This window comes from Hemicordylus capensis, chromosome 17, assembly GCF_027244095.1.
Source record: "Hemicordylus capensis ecotype Gifberg chromosome 17, rHemCap1.1.pri, whole genome shotgun sequence".
Lineage (NCBI taxonomy): Eukaryota > Metazoa > Chordata > Lepidosauria > Squamata > Cordylidae > Hemicordylus > Hemicordylus capensis.
In genome coordinates, this window is record NC_069673.1 from 15,245,606 (window position 1) to 15,270,764 (window position 25,159).

At 51.2% G+C, this 25,159-nt stretch overlaps 1 protein-coding gene across 1 annotated transcript in view; it reads right to left on the minus strand.

The window, feature by feature from the left end:
- Nucleotides 1-2,200: 2,200 nt before the first annotated feature.
- NPDC1 (neural proliferation, differentiation and control 1) overlaps nucleotides 2,201-25,159 on the minus strand; it is a 34,389-nt gene continuing 11,430 nt past the window's right edge. The window contains exons 2-9 of the mRNA XM_053281895.1: nucleotides 12,146-12,286; nucleotides 9,941-10,033; nucleotides 9,604-9,762; nucleotides 8,874-8,940; nucleotides 7,307-7,394; nucleotides 6,495-6,574; nucleotides 6,245-6,341; nucleotides 2,201-5,093 (exon numbers count right to left, since the gene is read on the minus strand). Coding sequence (XP_053137870.1) covers nucleotides 5,016-5,093; nucleotides 6,245-6,341; nucleotides 6,495-6,574; nucleotides 7,307-7,394; nucleotides 8,874-8,940; nucleotides 9,604-9,762; nucleotides 9,941-10,033; nucleotides 12,146-12,286 — 803 coding nt within the window. The 3' untranslated portion in view covers nucleotides 2,201-5,015. The remainder of the gene's footprint in view (nucleotides 5,094-6,244; nucleotides 6,342-6,494; nucleotides 6,575-7,306; nucleotides 7,395-8,873; nucleotides 8,941-9,603; nucleotides 9,763-9,940; nucleotides 10,034-12,145; nucleotides 12,287-25,159) is intronic.

Consider the following 25,159-nt stretch of genomic DNA (forward strand, 5'->3'; position numbering starts at 1 on the left):
AGAGATGAATTCTCAATTATCCTCCTTCTGGTGAGGTAAAAAGCCCAAGGCTCTGCATAGAGCCCTTCCTTGAAGTGTGTCTTGAAGACAGCCTCCCCTCAGAGATGAATTCTCAATTATCCTCCTTCTGGTGAGGTAAAAAGCCCAAGGCTCTGCATAGAGCCCTTCCTTGAAGTGTGTCTTGAAGACAGCCTCCTCTCAGAGATTATCTATAAATTATCCTCCTTCTGGTGAGGTAAAAAGCCCAAGGCTCTGCATAGAGCCCTTCCTTGAAGTGTGTCTTGAAGACAGCTTCCCCTCAGAGATGAATTCTCAATTATCCTCCTTCTGGTGAGGTAAAAAGCCCAAGGCTCTGCATAGAGCCCTTCCTTGAAGTGTGTCTTGAAGACAGCCTCCCCTCAGAGATTATCTATAAATTATCCTCCTTCTGGTGAGGTAAAAAGCCCAAGGCTCTGCATAGAGCCCTTCCTTGAAGTGTGTCTTGAAGACAGCCTCCCCTCAGAAATTATGTCTCAATTATCCTCCTTCTGGTGAGGTAAAGCCCAGGGCTGAACATAGAGCCCTTCCTTGAAGTGTGTCTTGAAGACAGCCTCCCCTCAGAGATGAATTCTCAATTCTCCTCCTTCTGGTGAGGTAAAAAGCCCAAGGCTCTGCATAGAGCCCCTCCTTGAAGTGTGTCTTGAAGACAGCCTCCCCTCAGAGATGAATTCTCAATTATCCTCCTTCTGGTGAGGTAAAAAGCCCAAGGCTCTGCATAGAGCCCTTCCTTGAAGAGTGTCTTGAAGACAGCCTCCCCTCAGAGATGAATTCTCAATTCTCCTCCTTCTGGTGAGGTAAAAAGCCCAAGGCTCTGCATAGAGCCCTTCCTTGAAGAGTGTCTTGAAGACAGCCTCCCCTCAGAGATGAATTCTCAATTCTCCTCCTTCTGGTGAGGGAAAACCTTCCCTCAGAGAATTCCTCCTTCCCTTCCTTTCGCGAGATAGAGGGCAAGGTTGAGGGCTTTCCCTGCTGTCGGTGGCTGTCTGGGGCTGCGGCTTCGCTGCTCTCCCCCAGCGGTGGGGGTCGGGGCTGGGGCATGTGGGGCTGAGAGCCCCCTTCCCGCTGCTGCCCTCCCAGCCTCGCCTCAGGAGATTTCCCGGCTCAAATTAGGCGCTTCGCCTCAGCTGCGGGAGGCGGATCCAGCTGGCGAACACCCAGCCAATCAGCGACCGCACCTGTCACTCCTCCAGCCAATGAGAGCAGCGGGCTGCGCTCTGAGGAGCGGGCGGGGGGAATGGGAGGAGCGGGGAAAGCCAGCCCAAATTCCAGAGAGGATTTTTTTTTCTTTCGCGCGACTGCGCATGCCCCTCAAAGCCGCACGCACTTAATGTTAACGCGGGCAGGACGAGGTTAGGTGCATGCAACTTTTGATTTATACAGAACAATGCATCAGAGTAGGTGGGAGATCATCCCAGAGTTAATGAGGACTGCAGTCCAGCAGCATCTGGGGACTCCAGGATGGGAACCCCTTTGCTATAAAGAGAGAGAAGCCCACTGTTGGGTGCCTAACCTGAATCGGGGAGAATAAAGGGGAGAATTGTCTTTGGAGGACGGCTTAGGGCAGGGAAGCAAGAAGACATTTTGTATTCCTCTGACCAACAGAGCAACTGCACACCAAGGCTATTGTTATCCCACTTTTACCCCCCTTCCCCTTCTAAATAGGAACATTGGGAGCTGCCTACTGAGTCAGACCCTTGGTCCATCTAGCTCAGGCTGGCAGCAGCTTCTCCAAGGTTGCAGACAGGAATCTCTCTCCCACCTACTTTGATGCAGAGTTTTGTATGAATCAAAAGCTTGCATGCATGCACCTTCCCTCCTGCTTGTGTTAATATTAAGTGCAGAGTTTTATGTCTGTAGCTCACATGGGGGTGGGGTGGGGTGGGGTGGGGTGGGGGTGGGCAACGGGGAGGCCTGCCCCACATGAACTGAGGGTTGAACTTTTTCCAGAATGTCCTCTAATGCATACATGAGGGGCCTTGGAGAAGATGCTGCCAGTCTGTGAAAACAATACTGAGCTAGATAGACCAGTGGTCTGACTCAGTATATAGCAGCTTCCTATGACCTCTGAATACAGGATTTTTGAGACTTTGAGCAGCACCTACCCTGGAAAAGCCACGCGCCTTCTGCACCAAGGACAGGACAAAAGCCACACCACCATGAATTGGTTTGAAATTTGGTCTTTTAATAAAATGTCTCTCTTCTTTAAAGTCATACTAAACACAGTCCATCTAACAATGCATTTTGGAGAGGGAGTCGTGTGTAACAGAAGAGAAGTCATAAAAGCAAGGTTGCTCCCCCCACAACCCCAAGCACACACAGACACCCCGCAAAAGGCTCAGGATAGGGCCTGCAGCCCCGAGTTCTGTGCCGGTAGCATCTAGCCATTTGCCAACACACAGTGCCAATTCGACAAGGACTAAGAAAGCATGCTCGCTTGGAGAGCACTAGAGTTATCTTGCATCAAGGCCCACATTTAGTGTGCTCACAGTTCACTAATCACAACTCTAGACGTGGGTTTCGCCGTACCCTTGTCTCCAGAGTTCAGCAGAGCTGAAAGAATTTTTTTTGACCGCATAAAAAGGCTGAGTGAGTTGAGGGTGGGTCCACACACAGCTCAGAGGTAAAAGCATCTGTTTCGCATGCAAGAAGTCAGATTCAGTCTCTCAGCATCTCCAGTTCGGGCTGAGAAAAATTCCTGCCTGAAACCATGGAGAGCTGCTGCCAGTCAGAGTAAACAATCCTGAGCTAGATGGACCATGGGTCTGACTCAGTAGGCAGCAGCTTTCCATGTTTCTTCCTGTGATTGACTCTCCCTCCTACACCCACTGCTTCATTAGCCTGTGTGGTCGAGGATTACAGCAAATTGGGTTCTGGTCAGCAAGGCCCAGGTTCAAGCCTCTTGGAAGCTATTATTCTATAACAGTGACATATAACTCTATAACAGAGGGTTGTTGTGGCAGTGGATGTGTTAAAAAGCACTCTGTAAAATTAGAAGCGGAGTGACACAAAGCAGAAAGGACAGTCTAGGAGATGCTGTGGAAAACCCTTTGAAGAACCACCCAAGGGTTTCCTCAATTCAGAACCCTTGGGCAATTCTTAAAAGGCTTCTCCCTGGCACCTTCCTTCTCTGTATGGTCAGCAGCTCTAACACCCATTTGGACACAGAAGCAGCAGGGGAGGCAGCTCAGGGGTTTCCAAAAAACTGGAACAGTTAGTCCAGCTGGAGCCCATTTCATAGAATCTTAGAGAAGGAAGGGGCCATGGAGGTCATCTACTCCAGCCCCCTGGACTAGGAGAGGAGAGCTGGTCCTTCCTTATCATTTCAAGCCATTTGGTTCTATTCCTGCCCTCCGGAACAGCAGAGGAAAAGTCTGTTCCTCCTTCTGTGTAACAGCCCTTGCATATTTGAAGATATCGTTCACTGACATGCCTTTAAGGATCCACGGAGGTGCCCCCATCTTCACCCACTACTTGCCTCTTGTTCTGTGGGACCAGCTTGGAAGCAGCAATGCAAAGGGGTCATGGGACCGTGCTAGAAGTTTGTATAGGGAAACCCCTGCAGAGTGCAGACGGGACAACACAACCAAGGTGTCGGCCCGAAAATGCATGTTTGGCAAAGCTCTGGGGAATATCTGGCAAGATCCATGCTAACTTATTATTTCCAGGGTCCGTTACAAGAGGTTATGACAGTTAAAACCCCATTAGCAAGTTTCTAGACCTCATGAGAATAAGCCTTTTGCTTAAGAGGAACAAAACATGACTGCTAACAGGTGTTTAGTTAGTTTCAAAATGCTGGATGACTTCAGCACAAGGTGAACACTTATGAGAGTGTCTTGTACTGAGTTGAAGAACAGATTAGGTCTACTCTGACTCAGACCTATGGCCAAACTACAATTCCCAGGATTCTGTGGGAGGTGGGTAGATAACACCATGACAGTTAAACAGGTCTAAAACTGATTATATGTTTATCATGCAGGTGGGGCCTCTGACTTTCCCTCCCTCTGAAAATGACTCACACACCCAGTTGTAGGTCATGACCCACATAGCAGAGGGCCAGCTATCTAGAGGATAAGAGAACAGAGCCCCAGAGGCTAAGCCCAAGGTGCAAATCTGTTTATCCATCAGGAAAAAAGCATTTCTCCCAGCCTCAGTTAATCCCTTCCCCAGCTGCAAAAGGGGAATTTTAACAGCAACATATCCATGGGCAATTAGCAGAGGGATGACAGTTTTGTATGGGCACTCCCTCCCTGTCGCGAGATGCTGTCAGTTTTGCACAAAAAGGATACGTTGCAATGAATTTAATCTACCAACCATTACAATGCATCATTTGAAACTGAGGACCAGCAGACAGGTTACCAAAAACATAAACCTGAAAAAGCACAAATTGGTTGATCGTAAGAACACATGGGGTCGTTTATTGAGCTGGCATGTTTTGATGGCTGTGCTGCAGCCTGAAACCGATTTTAAGCTCAGCTCAGTTGTGGAATAAGCAGAATGCAGCTCATCACAAATCAAAAATGCTTCAGTGGCCACGAGTCGTATCCTTTTGCGCATGGGGCAGACGGCAGCTGCGTACATCCAGTTTTGCAAAAAGGGCGGGCGAGAAGGAATCTTGACATTTGGGAGGAGAGTGGGAGACGGTTGTTGAACCTCCCTCCCTGCTCTCCCAATTCAACCCTCTGCAAGGAAGAAATAACCGAGGCAGGTTTTCCATCCCATTGCGTAGACATCTGAACAGCGAGAGGCAGTCCAATCGAGCAGATGGCGAAGAACTGGAGCATGAAGCAAGACCCCGGAAGCCAGCCACAGGTTTCTTTGATGGGTCCATCTCTCTTTGGGGGGTGCCAACCGCTGGGCGTCTGACCGTGCTGCCATAAGCACTCTCTCGTGAGGAACAAAGTAGTGGTCTGCAGGTTGGGGCGCGTCCTAGGTGCGGTGCTTGCATACACACAGTCCACAGTGTGGTTGGCCAAAGGTCACGGGTGCGAGTTGGGCAGTGGGGGATGCAACGAGGAGTCGTCAAAGAGGGGGTTCTTCACTTCCATCTCGCCGGTCTGCAAGGAGCGATGAAAGGGTTAGGACAGGAATCTGTTCTATGTCCTGAAGACTTCGTGCAAAATAAACCCAAAACAAATCCCCTGCTAACTGAGCAAAGAGGCACCTTTTAAAAGCGGTGATTCGCTTTATTTAAGCAGGGCGAGAGCAACTGGCCCTATCTGTCCCCAGCACAGCACCCCTCCAGTGGCTGTTGCCGGGGTCTATATTATGTTTCTTTTTTAGACTGTGATCCCTTTGGGGAGAGGGAACCATTTAATTTATTTCTGTAGGTAAACCGCTTTGGGAACTTTGGTTGAAAAGCGGTATATAAATATTCGTTGTATTGTACCTACAGCTACCAAATATGGCACACACAATCCTGTCACTGAAATTAGCTGAATGCGCGGGGGGGGGGGGGGAGAGAACGGGGACAGTTACGTAAGAACATAGGAAGCTGCCATATACTGAGTCAGAGCATTGGTCTATCTAGCTCAGTATTGTCTGCACAGACTGGCAGCGGCTTCTCCCAGGTTGCAGGCAGGAGTCTCTCTCAGCCCTCTCTTGGAGATGCTGCCAGGGAGGGAACTTGGAACCTTCTGCTCTTCCCAGAGCGGCTCCATCCCCAAGGGGAATATCTTATAGTGCTCACACTTCTAGTCTCCCTTTTATATGCAACCAGGGTGGACTCTGCTTAGCTAAGGGGACCAGTCATGCTTGCTACCACAAGACCAGCTCTCCTCTCCTTGCAAGGGAGAGGGAAGAACTCTTGGAAACTGGGGTCTAAAAGAAACCAGGGTGGGTGGGAGTTTTGACCTGCAGCGTTAGGAGAAGCTCAGAGGGCATTCATCGTTGCCATGTGGTGAGAGCAAGCACCGTTACTCATTCAAGCAGCAAAACACACAGCAGGAGAAGTGGGGAAACCTTCCAAGAAGGTGCACTATTTGCCAGGAAGGTACCATTGTCAGGATGGGGCCATCGTTCAGTGGGAGAGCATCTGCTTTGCATGCAGAAGGTCCCAGGTTCAAACCCGGGCAGCGTCTCCAGGTGTGGCTGGGAGAGATCCCTCAGCCTGAAAACCTGGAGAAGCCGCTGCCAGTCTGGGTAGACCATCCTGTGCTAGATGGACCAAGGGTCTGGCTCAGTATAAAGTAGCTTCCTATGTACTCACAGGGGCGAGTCCTGGGCACTCATAGACCGTGAAGTCTCCATCTTCGTTTTCTTCGTCCGATGATGCCGATTCTGGAGCTTTGGCCTCTTCTTTATGCCTACAGGGGAGGGGAAACAAGGTCACCTGCTGCGGGTAGTTCCTCTAGTTATCAAAACAGTATGAGAACGTCACAAAGTCTGAGCTTCTGGTTTGAAAAAACAAAAAAATAGAGGCAGAACTGTTTAAAAGGGTAGAAAAAGGAGCAACTCACTTCTCCATGGAGAGCATTTGCTGTTTCTGGTGCTGGTAGTGGTACATCTGAGCACTCTGTGCCAGCTTTTTATCACCGGGCTGGAGGGAGGGAAAAAGCTCACAATGTATACAACTGCTGCATGGTGGGAATTGTCGTTTTGTGTGGAGTGCCAAAAGGAACTACCTTTCTTGTTTGCAAAGACTGATTTGTGAGAGCTGGAATTCAGCCAGTGAAGTGCTGATTTTTGTGGCAAAACAAAGTGTGCTGTCGACTCCTGGCGACCACAGAGCTCTTGGGTTGTCTTTAGTAGAATACCGGAGGGATTGACCATTGCCTCCTCCTGCGCAGTGTGAGATGATGCCTTACAGCACCTTCCTATATCGCTGCTGCCTGATATAGGTGTTTCCCACAGTCTGGGAAAACATACCAGTGGGGTTTCAAACCGGCAACCTCTGGCTTGCTAGTCAAATCATTTCCCCACTGTGCCATTGGGTGGCACTGAACATTAATTGTCACCTTGGCTAACCAGGGCCTTCCCAGGTTTGCATTTGGATGGGTGACCCCACGTGAGCATTGTCTGCTGTGAAATATTCCTCTTAGGGGATGGGGCTGTAAGCTCAGTGGACGAGCCTCTGCTTTGCCTGCAGGAGGCCCCAGGTTCAACCCCTGGCAGAATCTCCAGGTAGGGCTCGGAAAGACCTCGGAACCCGAAACTTTGGAGAATTGCTGCCAGTCAGTGTAAACAACACTGAGCTAGACAGACCAAGGGTCTGACTCAGGCAAAGGCAGTTCCCTAGGTTCCTAAGTGATGTACAAGGAGGACAACATACCGAGATCTTGTCGTATGACGGAGGACCTGGAAAGTTGTTGTGAGCCAGGTAGTCCACTTTCTGGGCAAGCCGGATTTCCTTTTGCAGCCTAGAAGGGAATAAGGGGACCATTAAGAGCAGTAGCAAGTGGCAGATTTAGGCTAGACATTAGGAGGAACAGGCAAACACAAGCGTCAGCTCCCCTGCTCTAGAGGTTTTCAAACAGAGGCTGGTTGGCCACCTCTGAGGGATGCTGTAGTCATTTCTGCGCTGAGCGGGGGGTTGGACTAGATGACCTTCCAAGGTCCTTCCCAAGTCTATGATTCTATGAAGACTTGGCAGGTAGACTGTACAGGAGAAGGTTTTGCAGACTTGTTCTCATAGCTTTCAGGGAGTTTGGGACAGAGCACCACCAAAAGGAGAGCTGGTCTTGTGAGAGCGAGCATGAATTGTCCCCTTTGCTAAGCAGGCTCAGCCCTGATTGGTATTTGAGGGGGAGACTACCTGTGTGAGCACTGTAAGATCTTCCCCTTAGGGGATGGAGCCACTCTGGGAAGAGCACCTGCCTGCTTGCATGCATGCTAAAGGTCCCAAGTTCCCTCCCTGGCAGCATCTCCAAGATAGGCTGAGAGAGATTCCTGCCTGCAACCTTGGAGAAGCCGCTGCCAGTCTGTGAAGACAATACTGAGCTAGATGGACCAAAGGTCTGACTCAGTAGAAGGCAGCTTCCTATAATGTTCCTAAGAGACCACCACACTACTCGCACCCTCAGAAGCAAAACCAGTTCCAGCCTTTAGGTTTCTTCATCCATAAGACAGGAGTTTTGAGGGCAAACTTTCCAGAAGCTGGTCAGCGGGCTGTTCTGACAATTAGGGGAGGGAGCTGTAGATCAGTGGTAGAACATCTGCCTAGCAGGCAGAAGATCCCAGGCAGTGTAATGTGGATTCCCACAGGTTGTTGACTACAACTCCCATCATTCCCAGCCAAAGGCCCTTTGCAGCGGAGGATGATGGGAATCCTAGTCAACACCATCTAGGAATCTCTGTTATGGGGAACACTGGTCTCAGATCCTCTCCCTGGCATGGCCAGATAGGGCTGGGAGAGACTCAAATGCTGCTGCCGGTCCGAGCAGATGTTACTGAGCCAGGTGAACCAATGGTCTGACTCAGCAGACAGCATCTTCCTTTGCTCCGGCCAGAGCACTGCAGTTCACACGTTGGCGGCTGCTGGCAAGAAAGCGGAGGCCAAACTACTACTACTACTACTTATATGCCGCTTTTCAACAAAAGTGATCAAAGCAGTTTACATAGAGAAATGAATAATAAAGATGGCTCCCTGTCCCCAAAGGGCTCACCCTCTAAAAAAGAAACAGAAGGTAGACACCAGCAACAGCCACTGGAAGGATGCCGTGCCAGGGTCGGACAGGGCCAGTTGCTCTCCCCCTGCTCAATACAAGAGATTCACCACTTTTAAAAGGTGTCTCTTTGCTCAGTGAGAAGGGGTTAACCTCACCTGCTGGGCTTCCACCCTCCTCCTCCTCCAAGAGATTCCAGGAAAAGGCTCTGACGAATTGAAGCCGGGGCCTTACCTGCACCAGCAAACAGCTGCCACGATCAGAGCGGAGATTCCTGCAATGGTGCATACAACGATCAGCCCTGCAGAGGGGAGAAAAAGAGAGAGGGAAGGGTGAAGGCGAGAGAAGTGGCCCGCGATGGCCTTCTGGAATGGCCCCGATGGATCACAAAGCATTTATTTAAAACATGAATTAAGTGTCTAGCCCTCACGGCCACAAAGATCAGCTGGGGAGTAGGCAGAATATGCCCAGCGCGAAGGCAAGAACCTGCTGCCGCCGCTGCTTCCCAGCAGCTAGTACTCAAAGGTAGACTGCCCCGAAGGTGGAAGTTCCATCAAGGCATAGCAGGATGTAGCCACTGATAGACCGCTCCTCCATAACCCTTTGGGGAAAAATAAGTCTGCCAAATTCATCTGGACTCTCAGAAATGTAATCTCTTCCCAGGATATGTTGGGAAAGGGCGTAAGTGGTGTGTCTAAAAACTAGTGCGGACTGAAAAACAACCTAGGTCGGAAGGCTAGCCTTCTAGAGGGCTATCTCTCATGTGACTTCCAGGAATAGCCACAGGGAGATGCTATTAAGTTCATTATTTGGGAGGGAGAGGGCAAGATTCTCTTCACTGGGTCCAATAACTTGGGCTGCCCGGATTCTCCTCAGTGAGGTCTAGTAACTTGGGCTGCCCGGAATTCCCAACACGGGTGGCAGTGCACAACATTCTGCCACAAGGCCGGCTGCACCAGCTTACCAAGTATGAGAGTATCATTTGAAGACAAGCGTGACGACTCCACCTCCGCGGGGGTGAAGGGCCGAGAGGTTGCAGCGGGGAGTCCTGCCCGGCCCCTTGGCAAGGACTCCGCCTTCGGCACACCGACCTTGTGGTGCTGGCCTTCAGGGGCTGGGGTGCCTGTGGTGGACAGAGGTGGGAAGAATAAGAGACAAAAATACAGAGACCGGCAGAAAAGCATGGCTCCCACCGCTGCGCCAAGGGTCCTGTCCAGTTTTAAAACCAGCGCGAACCCTAATCATGTGTCCATATGGTACAGAGAGGGAGCATCCCGAGGGAAGGCGGTTTGGGGGTTTACCATCCTGAAGTTTGGGCTGGCCGGCATCCTCCTGTCTGGACAGCATGTCCGCTAGGAAATCAATTTCGTCCTCTAAGTTGGGAACAGTTCTCCCTGAAAAGAGAGGGCAGAAAGAAATCTGAGCAAGGCTTGTGGAGGCGGGAGTTATATCAGTTTTTGCAACCAACACAGAGCCTGGCTTTTGCCAGTCTGTTGAGAGCCCCATCAGGGCCATGCTAAAATCCTGGAGGTCTGCCTGAGCAGCCCCACCCAGGAGAGAGAGCAAAAAGGGGTCTGCAGGGGTCCAGGAGTTGGGCAGACGTCTACGGCCCAGAGCCGAGAGCCAGGCAGTGTTTCAGGAAACCCAGAAAGGAAACCGGGGACTCTGCGGCATTCTCTCGTCTCCTCCTCCAACTCAACTAACTGCCATTAGATTTTTTCCCCCTCCTTCCCCCTTCTGGGAACATCCCTGCAGCCTCAATGTCATCATTTTAAGTCCCCACCCCGTGAATATTTCATGGCCCTGCCAAGTTCCCCGGCGTTCGGTTGTTCGGAGTGCGAGAGTCATGGTTAATAATGCATTGCATACAGGCAGGGCAAGGAAATTAAAAAATTAAACAGAGCCCATCAAACTTTTAATATCCCCTCCCTGAACAGCAATTTGGTTTGCACAGTAACCAACGCCCCCTGCTCCAAGCATCTCACAGCTGACCAGTTATCTAGAGCAAGGGTTCTATCACAAGTACCCAGCGGTGGTTGGACTACAAACCCCATCACCCCCTGCCATGGACCATCGTGACAAGGGGTGATAGGAACATAGGGAGCTGCCTTATACCGAGTCAGACCCTTGGTGCATCCAGCTCAGTACTGTCCACTCTGACTGGCAGCATCTCCTCCGAGGTTCCAGGCAGGCGTCTCTCCCAGCCCGACCTGGAGATGCTGCCAGAGAGAGAATCTGGAGCCTTCTACATGCAAAGCAGAGGCTCCTGATCTAGGGTATGATTTCTATTTCATTTGGGGAAGATATCTGTATCTTGGGGGAGCTCTCATTAATTTTAATGTTTTTACAAAATAATAGTCATCATACTAATAACATCAGAAGTCACCATCACTTTATGCTAAGCAGCAAAGAAATCAAATCTGACCTGGGTCTAAACCTCAAAACCTGCTTTAATGCCCGGGGCATGGCTTAGAAAGAGTGCCTCTGAGCGTGGACAGAGGACCATGTCAGCCTTTCCCCACTCACCAGGGACTGGGGAAGAGGAAAAGGCTGTTGGGTCGTGGAGGGCTGTCTGCATCCAGATTTTAATCTCCATACTAGACATTAAGCCACTACATTAACCTAAACAAAGAGGCAGGAACAGAGAGGCTGAAAGGACAACATATTAAAGAAAAACGACAGGCCACCGTGCAGATTTTCTTCACAAATGACTGGAAAGCAGATCCGATGCCAATCCCTTAACAACCGAACTCTTACATAATCTCCCATCTGCTGTTAAAAATATCGTGTTGCAGAAAGAGATGCTGCAACATGCAGAGCAAGGACCGGAGAATTCTTGGAATTTCAAAACATGGGTGGGCAGGCCAGGGAAGACAGACAGATGGACCCAGATGTGCCCCAGATGATCGGGGCATCCACTGGTCCTAGATGTGCTTGTTGTACACCACAAAAGGTGGTGTCTTCCTGGCAGCATCTCCAAGTTGGGCCGGGAGAGACCTTTGCCCGTAACCTTAGAGAAGCCGCTGCCAATCAGTGTAGACAATACTGAGCTAGATGGCCCAAGGGTCTGACTCAGTAGAAGGCAGCTTCCTAGGAAGCACCAAGTTATTTTATTCATTCCTTGTATTTGTACACTGCCCCAAACTTCCATCTTTGGGCACTTTACAGCATTCACATCCCACTGTTCTTCTGAGGAGCCCAGAGCAGTGTCCATGGTTATGTTTATCCTCACAACCACCCTGCGAGGTGGGCGAGGCTGCGAGAGAAGCGACTGGCCCAGAGTCACCCGGTGAGCGTCATGGCTGAACGGGGATTTGAACTCAGGTCTCCCCGGCCCTAGCCCAACGCTCTAAGCACAATGCCGCACTGGCAGCAAACCCAGGAAGGGATCTGGGCACAGGTTTCCAATCTGGGCACAGGTTTCCCCCCAATATATTTGTTAGCTTGGAACTAGAAAGACAGTATCGGCGCTCCGACCCAGGGTTCCAGCTCCCAGCCCCACCTACCGCTAGGCGCTCGGGTCTTGGGGATGCATTTGCCATGTCCGTCCTCTGCAAACTGAGGGAGGCAGGGGCCGCAGACGTGAGATCCGGGGAGGCAAAACTCCCGCCTCTGCAGGGTGCAATCCAAGCTCCGGGGACACGACTCTGAAACAAAGAGAAAACGCACACCAGGGCGATTTGTGTCTTGCAAGGCTTAAAGTGCAGAGTTGCTCCATCCCTTCCCCCAGACCCTCAACAGATGTGGTACTCCAAGGCAGACTGGCCCTGAACACTTCCAGGCAAACTCCGCTAGGCAACGCCTCCTCTCCCCAGCAGGCAGGACTTGCTCCAATGAGGTCTGCAGCCGCTATTATTGCTTATTGCAAAGTGTTTATAAACATCAGGGAGACAGGAAAGCAGGGGAAAACAAACCCACAGGCCTCTAATTTACTTATGGAGAGCAAACTGGGAAAGAGAGGCAGCTGGACGAGAAGCAAAAGGCCGGAGGGAGAACAGATGCTTTCCGTCAACGGCGGTGGGCCTGGCATGGGTGCAGAAGCAGCGAGCTCCAGTTCAGAGGATTAGGCCTCCCGCGTGGCACCTCTGCACTGGGGAGGACAGGTCTGCAGGGAAGCGCCTGGCCTGTGGAGCTAGCTAACAAGAGGAGGGGGCCACGGGGAAAGCCCCCAGAGTGCTCTCAGGCTGAAAGGGCTCACCTGCCCAGCGCTGGGTTTCTCTCATCCGAGCGCTTGTGCATGCACGGCTCTGCACCATTTGCACAAGGATCGCTGCACCGAGGCCACACTGCAACCTCGTGACAATGTAGGGACATCAGAAATGAGCTGCCTTGCACCAGCCCTGGGCTGTAACTCAGTGGCAGAGACGCATCTGCTTTGCATGCAGGAGGACCCAGGTTCAGTCCCTGGTGGCATCTCCAGGTAGGGCTGGAAGAAACTCCTGCCTGGAACCTTGGAGAGCCGCTGCCAGTCCGTGTAGACAATCCTGAGCTAGGTGGACCAAGAGTCTGACTCAGTAGGAGGCAGCTTCCTATTTGGGAGGGGGAGGGGGCCATAGCTCTGTGGGAGAGCCCCTAATTTACAAGAAGGTGGCCCCAGTTTCAGTCCCTGGCGGCATCTCCAGGTAGGAGAGGAGGCTGATTCCCCAACTTCTCCTGGCTTTCCAGAGCTGGAACACTTGAGCCCTGAGCTGCTTCCGCACAGATCTCAGCCTTCCGATCTGGTTTCCTGTTTCTCCTCTTCTAAGCACCGGTCTGGCAGTTCCCCAAACAATTTCTATTCCAATTTGCTTCCGGCAAACCCAATTATCTCTCCCCCGAAGCAGGCTTTCTGCAGCAGCCGCGTCTGCCGGAAACAGAGCACACTCAGGAGGTGGCCGGGGTAGATCCGAGCAGACACAGTCATTAAGACGACGGGGCTCGGATAGCGCTCGACTCCTTGGGTGAGCCAGAAGAGCCCTCTCCCAAAGTGCGGAGTCACTCGCAGTCAAGTAGGCACTTCTCCTGCACCACAGATTTAAATTGAGTGGCTTCCTCTCCAAAGGGAACGCTGGAAAAGGCTGCTCTGTGGAGAGGGGTAGAGGAGTCTCTTAGGGGTTCTCAGCCCTCTGGCCAAGGCATATCCCACCCCCAAGAGTGGAAACCTATGGATGGGGCCGTATCTCAGGGGCAGAGCATTTATTTTGCATGCAGAAGGTCCCCCGTTCAATCCCTGGCAGCATCTCCAGGTAGGGATGAGAGAGACTCTTGCCTGAAATCGTGGAAAGCTGCTGCCAGTCAGGGTAGACAGTACTAAGCCAGATGGACCAAGGTAGGAAGCAGCTCCTTATGTTCCTAGGAGTCTCTCAACGGAGGCCATGACAGTTAAACTGGAATACACCCAATGCAAGGCTACAGGATGGATCTATTCCCCTTGAATCTGGTCTAGTCACTTTTTACCACCCAGAAGAAAATATGCACTGTACGTTATGGCAATATTGAGCTAGGCAGACCACTGGTCCGACTCGGCATAAGGCAGCAAGCTAGCTGGGTTGCACAAGCTCCAGACCAGCTTTTGCTTCCTTTTTAAAAGAGACAGCCGGGAAAGGGTTAACAGCCCGTCCTTACGGCCTGCTGTGTGAGGCCCAAAGTGTGCTAAGACCAGGGAGATCTGGGTTCCTCCCCACTCAGCCATGAAGTTCTCTTGGCCCAGCCAAAGGACATCAGTAGTTGCTTTACACAGAGTCAGACCTTTGGTCTATCTAGCTCCGTATTGCTGGCACTGACCAGCAGCAGCAGCAGGGTTTCAAAGGAAGGGTCTTTCTCAGCCCTGCTTGGAGATGCTGCCAGGGACCTTCTGCATTTGGTCTTTCCGCAACCCCTCGTCCCCTCTCACACACACACACCCCTAGACCCCATTTGCCTCCTTCAAAGTCCCCTCTGCTGCCTCTAAACGAGGACTTAACTGTTGGAGATGGCGTTCCAGTGCCTCGACCTTCTGCACCAACAATGACCACTAGGGACATTGGGAGCAGAGGTAGCTAGCGAGGGTCTCCTTACCTGACCCTGCTTTGCCTCTAGGACCCCTGCCTTGACTCCTCAGGTATTTCCTGCCTGGGAGTCAGTCCTCTTCCTTTCCTCCTAGAGAGAAGATGGAGACATCTCTCTTTCTCTCTCTCCCCGCTCCCTATTCATTATGTAGCTGACAGATAGAACTAGGTCTTTCCTATCTCAAATGTACTTCACCAATAAATCAATTTAGTGTAGACTCTACGGTGATCTTCATGCCTGTTACTTCAATAGCTGCAGCAACGAAACTCTGCACTCCGTAACTGGAGCAGCCGTGCTTTGCTAAACAATCACAAAGCCCAACATTAACTGCAATGGAGTAGACGCCTATCCCGCCAATTAGGAGACCGATATGGCCAGCAGCTTCATGTACCCGTCTCCGATTGCACGGAGTTCATTGCCCAACTGCTTAGAAAGTGATAAGAGGAGCATTCTCCTCTTGCATCCCTTAACGGGGCTGGAAATTGGTTTCAGGAAGGCCAGGGAGCCAGGAGGTGGGGGGAGCTGGGAAAGGGTGCTTATTCACAGGCTGTGCAAACCTCAAAGACAAACTTTCCATTTCATTTCCACTCATTGTTTGTCTCTCACGCACGCTTCCCCAAAGGAAGCCCAAAGTGGAAAGCAGCCAGAAAAGCAACGGTGACGTTCTTAAACGAAAATTCAACCTTCACGGCAATTCACGGCTCCTGCGGGATTCAAAGAGAGTCCCACTTTTCTAGACGGCGGAGCAGAGGCTTTAAAACACCGTTGCAAATGTGGCCACTTGCAGGCCGGAGAGGCAAGACAATCAAAACATGAGCACCTGCTGAAAGCTGTGCCAAGCCACCCCCTCTTTCCCCCTCTCTAGGGGTGAAGAAGTCGAAACTCACACAATGAGCATTTGTCTCCCTGGAAGGTCCTGACAGTGACTGCTGGCTGATGGATTCGTGGGGGGAAAGTGGTCCACTGGCAACAAAAACCACTGCCTTTCTCCACTTCCTCACTGAGCAACCAGTTCTCCGTACGGACAGCCTGCCTGCCCTCTGGACGCCTTATATAACCACGGCTGCAGACAACCCTGGCACTTCCACACCGCAGAGCGCTCTAAGTGGAGCCTCCCATCCTGCCATTGTTTGCAGGGAAGGCCAGCGACTGGCGTGGAAGCCAAGAGCCCCAAAGCTGCCAGCAGGAGGGAGGGAGATGCTGAAAGCAGGCCTGCACCAATGCAGCAGCAGCAGCAACCCAAGGGCTGGGTCTGGAGAGCAATAAAGCCGTGTACAAGCCAAGGTGCTCCAGGATCCACCACGTTCCCTGTAACAGGGATTCCCGGAAGGTGTGGACCACAAGACCCAACATCCCCAGCTGCAAAAGCCTTTGCCTGGGGATTATAGGAATTGTAGTCAACAACATCTTTTTATTCAGCATAGACATGTACTGTCCAAAATCCAGGTCTCTGGGCGGTTTACAAGACGACAACACAGATTAAAGCAAAATTAAAAGATCAAAACACATGGCGAATTCTGTAAGTCTGATGAAAAGCCTGGATGAATAGATGCATCTTAACAGCCCTTTTAAAAGTTGTTGGAGGTGGGGAAGCTCATGCCAAAGCCTCAGGGCGGCATCGAAGGCCCCCCCCCCCCGACCTGGAGTAGCCACCAGAGGAGCTGGTGGCAACGGCAGATGCACCTGCCCAGATGACCTCGATAGGTGCTGGGGTGTGTGACATCTCCGAATTCCCGTTGCAGGGAATCTGGTCCAGGACTCCGCCACACTGCCCCATAAACATCTCGGACGCCGGGAACACAGCCACCCGACTGCACACTGACTGCAGCCCATATGTTCCTAGCCCATTCCAGGCGGGACTTTAATCTCACCTCTGGTGGGTTTCTAGAAAAATAGCCAACATCACAGACATGGGGCAGCCTGAACTGGGAACCACAGCAGAGCGGCCAGCCTTTAGCCTTGTCCCCCCCCCCACACACACCCCACACACAGAGTCTCAGTACCGACTGGCACCTCCCCATATATGTGCCGTTTCCAGGAAACCAAAGCAGTTAGCAGGCCCAGGCCAGTGAGGCAATTAACTCTTGCTAACTGGACCAAGAGGCACCTTTTAAGTGGCTCAGCCCAACCCAGCGCAGAGCACCCCTCCCAGTGGCTGTTGCTGGGTGTCTGGTTTTGAATTTAGACTGTGAGCCCTTCCAGGCAGGGAACCGTCGCCAGGCCCTCCCGTGGCACCCAGTTTGGGAACAACCATCCCCGCTAACTGGGCCAAGAGGCACCTTTTGGGTGGGGAATTGCTGGTGTTTAGCAGGAGGAGAGCAACTGCCCCTTTTCAGCCCCAGCACAGCATCCCTGCCAGGGGTCGCTCTGTTGGGGGAGTCTCCAGAGATGCTCTTACCCTGGACTCCCTGGGGGGCCCCAATCCTCTTTGGCCTGTCGTGAGTGGTGTGGTTGCCGCTGGCCCTCACGGTGCCCGGTGGCCGAGTGTGATAGTGACCTGTGCTGGGAGCTTTATAGACTGGCGGGGAATATGTTAAGTTGCATGTTGCAATGTTTCTGCTAATGCATATTTGCATACATGTACCTGTTTTCTATTCTTACATTCTTGTTAGTTCGGTTGCTGTTTGTGCCCTCAAAAACCCATGTGTTAAAAATACTGCGTGTGTCATGGTGTGTGTGTGCGTGCATGGGGAGATGATGCTTAACTTGCAGTGGAGGGAGGGGGACCCTCCAAAGCCAATTCCAAGATTACCTAGGTGCACCTCTGGGAGTCTCAGCCATGCTTCATTTTAGATTGCAGCCCCCTTGCAGACGGGGAACCATCTCTGGGCCACCCCGGTTTTCTTCTATTTCATTCTTCTGTTGAGCAGGGGGACAACCAGCTCGGATCACATATCCACTTTCCACTGATGCCACCCACCCCTCCCAGGTAGCCAACTGGGCCAAGGAGAAGGGGAAGCTTCTAGGAGTGGCTCCGGCTGCCACACCGACAGCCCCACGTCAGCAAAAGATACGGGAGGGAAAGCCCCAAAGATCAACAAGAGGCACGCAAGCCCCGCCCCTGCCTGGAGCTTCTCATCCAGGGTGCAGCCCTGTGCTGCCTAGAAGATGGGTGTGCTGTGTGCACCGCCTCGTCCTTTCACAGCATCCAGCTGGGGACGCTGAATGGTCCAGGGGAGTCCAGAGTCGGAACTAGCACCCCCTTTTTTGGCCTTTTGGGTCTGACCCTGCAAGGAAATTCCAACAGCTCAAAGCGCCCCAGTGGTTCCCCAGCCATGGGGCAAACAGGTCTCCAAGGAAGCTGGATGGTCTTCCTTCACCCCCACCATTGGCACCCAGAGGTAGACTGCTCCTGTGCATAGAGGTTTTGCTCCCTAAAGGAAAGAAAAATCCATAAGAACGTCCTGCTCCCATCAGCGGCCAGCCTCATTCCTCTGGGAAGCCCAGAAGCAGGGCGTGAAGGGAATGGCTAACCCTGTAGCATGTCCCTGGCATCTGTCCTCAGTGGTATACTGCCCCTGCACATGGAAGTTCTATTCAGATATGACGACCAATGCTTTTTCATGCAATGGCAGGCTGGAGGTTTTCAAAGAAAGGCTGGGCAGCTTTCTGCCAGGGGATACCATTGCATTTCCCGGCACTGAGCAAGGCGTTGGACTACAAGACTTCAGTCGTCCCTTCCAACTCTAAAAAAAATAATCATGTGATTCTATTCTAGGCCTTGAGGAACACCCTGCTAGATCAGCCCACCGAGTCCAGCATCCCGTTGCTAAACAGTGAATGCACGCAGTATGTGAAGGCAGAGGCGACCAGTCAGGAAAGGCAGAAGGGTCTGTGTTCCGCCTCCTGGCCCCCCACCCAACACCTATCTAAGCCAGGCCTGCTCAACTTCCCCCCCCCCAGCTGTTTTTGGACTCCCAGAATCCCCAGGCACGGTGGCCGACAGCCAGGGATGATGGGAGCTGTAAGCCAGCATCTGCAGGAGGGGCGAAGTGGACCAGCCCTGCTCTAAGCTCCAACTTGCAGGCAGCTCCAGAACGCTAACCCTCCAAGGCACCACTCCCTGGACCAAAACTGATTCGTGCACATCCCTACTACAGATGGACAGAAGGCTGGAGCGGTGAGGATTCTACGGACTCTTCAGGCTTGAATTTGGCAGAGAGGTACCTCTGGTAACAACCAGAAACGTAGGTCCGTATTTGCAGGACGCAGGCTTAATTTTTCCCCCTACCATTCGACTATTTAATGTGCACCGTAATTGTTTTCCTATTCTTCACAGACACCCAGTGTTTTTCAGCCGGTTTTTATTTAATTCAAAAATCTGATTTCTATTCCCTTCATGCTGCATCAAAAGTCAGCAGCAAAACACACGGTATTATCAATAGCTTGAAAAGAAACCAAGACACTGGACATGTGAGGAATGTTAATAAGAAACTAGGAAGCTGCCATATACCGAGTCAGACTACTGTTCTATCTAGCTCAGTATTGTCTTCACAGACTGGCAGCGGCTACTCCAAGGTTGCAGGCAGGAATCCACCCCCCCCGCCCGAGTTACAGTACTGCCTGCATATACTTTATAACTCTGTGGGTTACCAAATCCTTGTTTGTAAATCTTTGTAGATATATGATGTACAAACAACCACTCTCTATACAATTGTGCTTTGGTAACGTACTGTATGCTTTTGTTGGTTCAATTAAAAAAAACTTGTCCTATTAAAAAATCTTGTCCTATCTTGGAGATGCTGCCAAGGAGGGAACTTGGAACCTTTGGGGAGACCCGAGTTCAAATCCCCATTCAGCCATGATACTAGCTGGGTGATTCTGGGCCAGTCACTCCTCTCCCAGCTGACCCTACTTCACAGGGTTGTTGTGAAAGAGAAACCTAAGTATGTATGTAGTACACCACTCTGGGCTCCTTGGAGGAAGAGCGGGATATAAATGTAATCATCATCATCATCATCATCATCATCATCATCATCATCCCTCCAGCCCCTGCCCCCTGGGTGGGGATAACCCCCTGCAGCAACCAGCATGCATATCGTTTGCCCATTTTCCCCTTCCTCTTTGGGGAAGGAAGCATGGGGGGGGGCGGATGTCAGCGTGGACCCCTTTTAAAAGTTCAGCCACTGCAAAGACATCATTCCATTTTGATTTTTCGTCCACCGATCCATTTTAAACCCTCTCCCCCACCACTCACACCCACCCACCACACTGCTTGCTGCTACTCACTCTCTAAGCAGCTGGTGTGTGTTTAAAAAAAAACCCAGCATTTCAGGGAGCTGAGAAATTCATGACCCCCCCTGGTCCTCTCCATAACACAATGCGGTGCCAAAGCCGGTTGCCAGAACAATCAACACCTCGGAGGAGGCTGTTACACAAGCTGAGCAAACCGGGACCAAAGGCTTAGCGGCAACAACTGAGCAAAGAGATCTTTCCGCGAGGAGGAAAAACTAGTGAACGAGAAAATACTGAGCTCTTCCACCAAACCCCACCTGGGTCATGGTGACACCGGCCTGTGCTTCTCCTGCATTGTGGAAACATTTCAGTACACTGAAGACACTTGCAAATTTTGCACCCTTCCGTTCTGGTTCTGCAGACCCCCGGGGGCAATCCACAGACCCCTGGCAAATACTGCTGAGACCCACCACTGCTCAGACCCCACAGATCAGCAGCCACGGCCATTTCTGCACAGTCAGGAAAAGTGACGGCTGTTTTCTGAACGAGATCACCAGCCTCTTGAATAATTGATTTGGACAGAGTTTATATCTATCCTCTGTGCTCCTGTTTCGGCACCGTTGAAGGCAGGGAGAAGCTGCACACCAGACGGGCCCATCTTAGGAAACACGAAACGGTGACATCCAGACCGCTTGGGCGCGATGGGCGTTCCCCGTGATGGCGGGGAAGGAATGCAGGAATTCGCCCTTCAAGACACAGTCTGTATGGCTAGGCAAATCACATTTGTGATTAGTTTCTAAAATGCAAACAAAAACCAACACCCCACCCACAAACCTTAAAAATAAAACTTGGACGGTTGGATAAAAGATAAAACCAGTTTGCTGCTACGTTGCAGCTACTGGTACTGTAAATATGGAATTGAAGCACAAGCAAGAGGAAAACCTAACAGTGGGTGCAGAAAATTAGATCATAGCTTCGTACTCAAGCATTATTGCTTTCTGGTTCAGGGCTGGGGTTTGCAACCTCCTGAAAAATACGGCCAGATTGCTTGAGGGTTGCATTTGCTATATACTTTCTAAAGGAGGACAAAACCGCAAGGGTTCTGCCTGGAAGGTCATCTGTCCTCGGTTGCCTAGCAAGGCTGCGGTTGAAGATATTACCAAATTGATTGGGACTGCTTTGTGGATGACAGAGACTGCAGAGTGAAAGATGATGATGGGGTGCATCATCTGCTTGACGAGAGAGCATCTGCTTTGCATGCAGAAGGTCTCTGGTTCAGTCCCTGGCAGCATCTCCAGGTAGGGCTGGGAGAGACCCCTGAGCCTGGAACCTTGAAGTGCTGCTGCCAGTCAGTGTAGACAATGCTGAGCTAGACGACCGAGGTTCTGACTCAGTAGGAGGCAGCTTCCTACGGATTTAGTTTGTCAGTTTAAGTGTCAGTTATCTTCCTCTTTGCATGCCAGCGGGGACTGGGCTTCCAGTGCTGGGTGGGGTCACAGCTCAGTGGGAAAGCATCTGTTTTGCATGCAAAATGTCCCAGATTTTATCCCTGGCAGCATCCCCAGGTACGGCTGGGAGAGAGACTCCTGCCTGGAATCTTGGAGAGCTGCTGCCAGTCAGGGTAGACAATACTGAGCCAGATGGAACAAGGATCCGACTCGGTAGAAGGCAGATTCCTATGTACCATATTTCCCCCTGAAAAGACAACTACTATGAATGTAAGATTACTCCCCCCCCCCAGCGTCACTCCACACACACCCCACCCAACATATATGGGAGAGGTAGCAGGTTATATCTGCATTTACCCAAAAGGAAGGAGACTACAGGTGATGTAGGAGTACAGTTCTCATCATACCCTCCCACAATTGTGGCAGGGGTTGATGGGAGTTGTAGTCCAACATCATTTGAGGATCCAAGGTTAGGAATTCTGGTTCTAGGCTATAAGACACGGAAACCCAACTGGGTCTTCCCAAGTGTATCATGTTAAATCTGCAATTATTGGTGGTTATAAGCAGGGTTCCCTGTAAGAGGGAATCCCAGTCGTCGTTGACTACAGCTCCCAGAATCCGTAGCTACAGTGGGCTGTGGCTGAGGATGCTGGGAGTTGTAGTCCACGTCTGGGATTTTCTGTTAGAGGGAACACTGGTTATAAGAGTAATCAAACATATTTTATCATCCAAGAATTGCAGATATAATCTTAACTGGTTGGTAGAAGGCCCTTAAAGGTGGTATGAATTTATTGTGCACGCATTTAATAATACAAGTTGCAGCTCTGAGTGTTTGAATCTTCGGACTGCATGCCTTATATCGATACAGCCCGAAGACCGAGAAGTTGAACCAACGCGTGAAAAGTCCACGATGGCCATACAGCCGCCTAGGCCCAGATCTCACAGCTTCCGCTCCTCTAAAATGCTTGCCACGCAGGCATTTCAGGCTATGCACAAAAGGGGCTTTCACAACTCTGAGCACTAGGAGAGGTAAGCAAGGAATTGAGGCACAGAGAAGCATCTGAAAGAAGACTGGGGAAGGGTTTCAAGCTCTGTGTCTGTCAGAGAGAGAGAGAATTCGGCTGAAAAGCGTGTTCATAAAATGCAGCCAAAACGAAGCCAAAGGAACGCTAAAGCCAGATTACGGCTCTGCCCTGGGCCATAAGGAAGAGTCATGTTACCACCCACAATCTGTTCCCCCCACCTGCATGCCCGCCCTCTGTCCCAGCTTAAATAGAACCAGAGAAATAATCCCAGACACAAGAGAAGAGCTTTCCGGGCAGAGAGTAACGCAATGCTAAGAGCAGTCCTGTGGGATCAGAGGAAGAATCCTGTCTAATCCCGCATCCTGCTTCCGACAACAACTAACTGGACAACTCCGGGAAGCTGGAGGAGGCACCAGAGCTCAGCGGCAGAGCCCCCGCTTTGCAGAAGGTCCTGGGTTCAGGATCTGGCAGCATCTCCAGATAGAGCTGGGAAAGACCACAGTGTGAAAACCCTGGAGAGGCACTGCCAGTCAGTAGAGACAATCCTGAGCTCAATGGACCAAGCAGGACAAGATGACGTACGGTCACTGGCCAATAGGAGCTTCCCTCTCGGCACAAAGGGCAGCAGCTGGAGCCTCTGGATCAGAACTGTGTTCTGCAGAGGGCTACAGTCTCACCACGGTCTTGGTTTGAAGCAAAGGCTCCTATTTACCATACTAAAAAGAGAGAGAAAAGGCAATGTAACAAAATTGTGTAGCAGATTACACGCTACAACAGGTGTAAAAAGCTTCAGCTTGGCCGGGTCGTATTGAAACCAAACCCCAGAATCTCAAACTCCTACAACAGGAAAATGCAGCTACATTTTGCAACGGACATGCAGTGTTGCAGCACTAGATCACAAAGATAAAACCCAAAAGAAGGCATTGGAGACGTGCGAATGGCCCCTTGCTGTCAGCGCAGGGTCTGTGGCGTCACAACAAAGGAAGTACGGAAGCACACTTAGCAGATCCGTAGTAGCGACACTGTTGTAGAGTTTAATCTGGAAAGCACCCCAGAGAAAAATCCAAAGCACCCATCCCAAAGAGGCTGTCTGGTGCATTTCTGGACGACCCTCTGTTCTAACCATGCCCTGATCAGAGGATAACATGGGCTTATCTGAGGAGAAGGTAATCCGACCTAGGAAACTGTTGTTCAGTGTGTAAGTGTGGAACATATAAGCCACCTAAGGGTGCAGCGGGGAAATGACTTGATTCACAAGCCAGAGGCTGCTGGTTCGAATCCCCACTGGTATGTTTTCCCAGACTGTGGGAAACTCCTAGATTGGGCAGCAGCGATATAGGAAGATGCTGAAAGGCAACATCATCTCATACTGCACGGGAGGAGGCAATGGTCAACCCCTCCTGTATTCTACCCAAGACAACCACAGGGCTCTGTGGGCGCCAGGAGTCGACACGGACTCAACAACACGCTTTACCTTTAAGAGAGGAACGTAGGATGCTGCCGCCTTGTACCATGTCAGCCCCTTGGTCCGTCTAGCTCCGGATTATCTCCTCTGACTGGCAGCGGCCTCTCCAGGGATTCAGGCAGGAGTCTCTCCCAGCCCTGCCAGGGATTAAACCTGCATGCTTCTGCATGCACAGGAGATGATCTGTCATTGAGATGATCTGTCGTTCTGTTAGGCCCCCTCCCCTAACAGAAGTGAAACTGTGCCCCTGGGTTTTAGTTCAGAGAAAAGAAAGAGCTGGGCAACGCTGTGCCAGAGAGATACTGAGACAGCCTGAGCAGCTGGTGCACAGAACCCAAACGCAGCAGCGTCTTTGCCTAGGAGGATTAGGCCACGTCTTCTCAGTCCGCAATCAGGGTCATCGGAAATCAGGTCAGCCCACCAACACAGAGTGCAGCAGTGGTGCCAATGGGAAATAAATAAAAAGGGACAGAGGCTTTCCATCCTGGGACACCGCACCAAAATTCAGGTGTGAAGTCACTAGACACAGCTTCAGCATAGACCCAGTGCTTCCCAGGGTGCACTGTTTTCAAGATGTAGTGATCGACACACACACACACACACACACACACACACACACACACACACAGGCTAGACAAATTTACAGATGGCTGAGCCATCCATTGGCATCAGCTGCAAGAGTCCAATGGAGCCTCCATGTTCAAGAACAGTCTATCCCCAATACCAGACGCCAGAGACAACGTAAAAGGGATGGCGACTGCTTCCCTACCTTGCTTGTGGGCTTTCCAGAGGTGGCTGCAGTGGGGAATCAGGAGGCTGAACACACAGATTTGGGGGTGTGACCTAGCAGGACCATTCCTATATGAGGTTCTCCCACCACCTCAGGCAGCGAGGGCAGTTTGCTTTCCATCTGGTTCACAGCTGCCTCCTCTTGTTTCCTCGCAGGCCACTCAAAGGCGCCCAACTGCCAACCTCTTAAATGCTCTCCTGGCCCTGTAAGCAGCGCTGAATTATTGACAGAGTTCTCCACGAACTCAGGGGTGACCGCAAGGAACGTGCAAGTCACCTTCAGGGCTGTCCACAGGCTCAGCTCTTGCAGAAGGGCAGCAAGCCACTCAGCCTCCAAGGAAATAATTTTTTTTTAAATGGCATGTTTTTAAACAAAAATAACTCCCGTTTTCACAAGTGAAAGGGGTCCGGGGGTTAGAACAAGCTGTTTTAGCAGCTGAAGATTCAGCCTCAACAGCCGGTGATTTGAGAATTTGTAGGTTTCTGCATAGAAGAAAGCTGGTCTTGTGGCAGCAAGCATGACTTGTCCCTTTAAGCTAAGCAGAGTCCACCCTGGTTGCATATGAAAGGGAGACTAGAAGTGTTTGCACT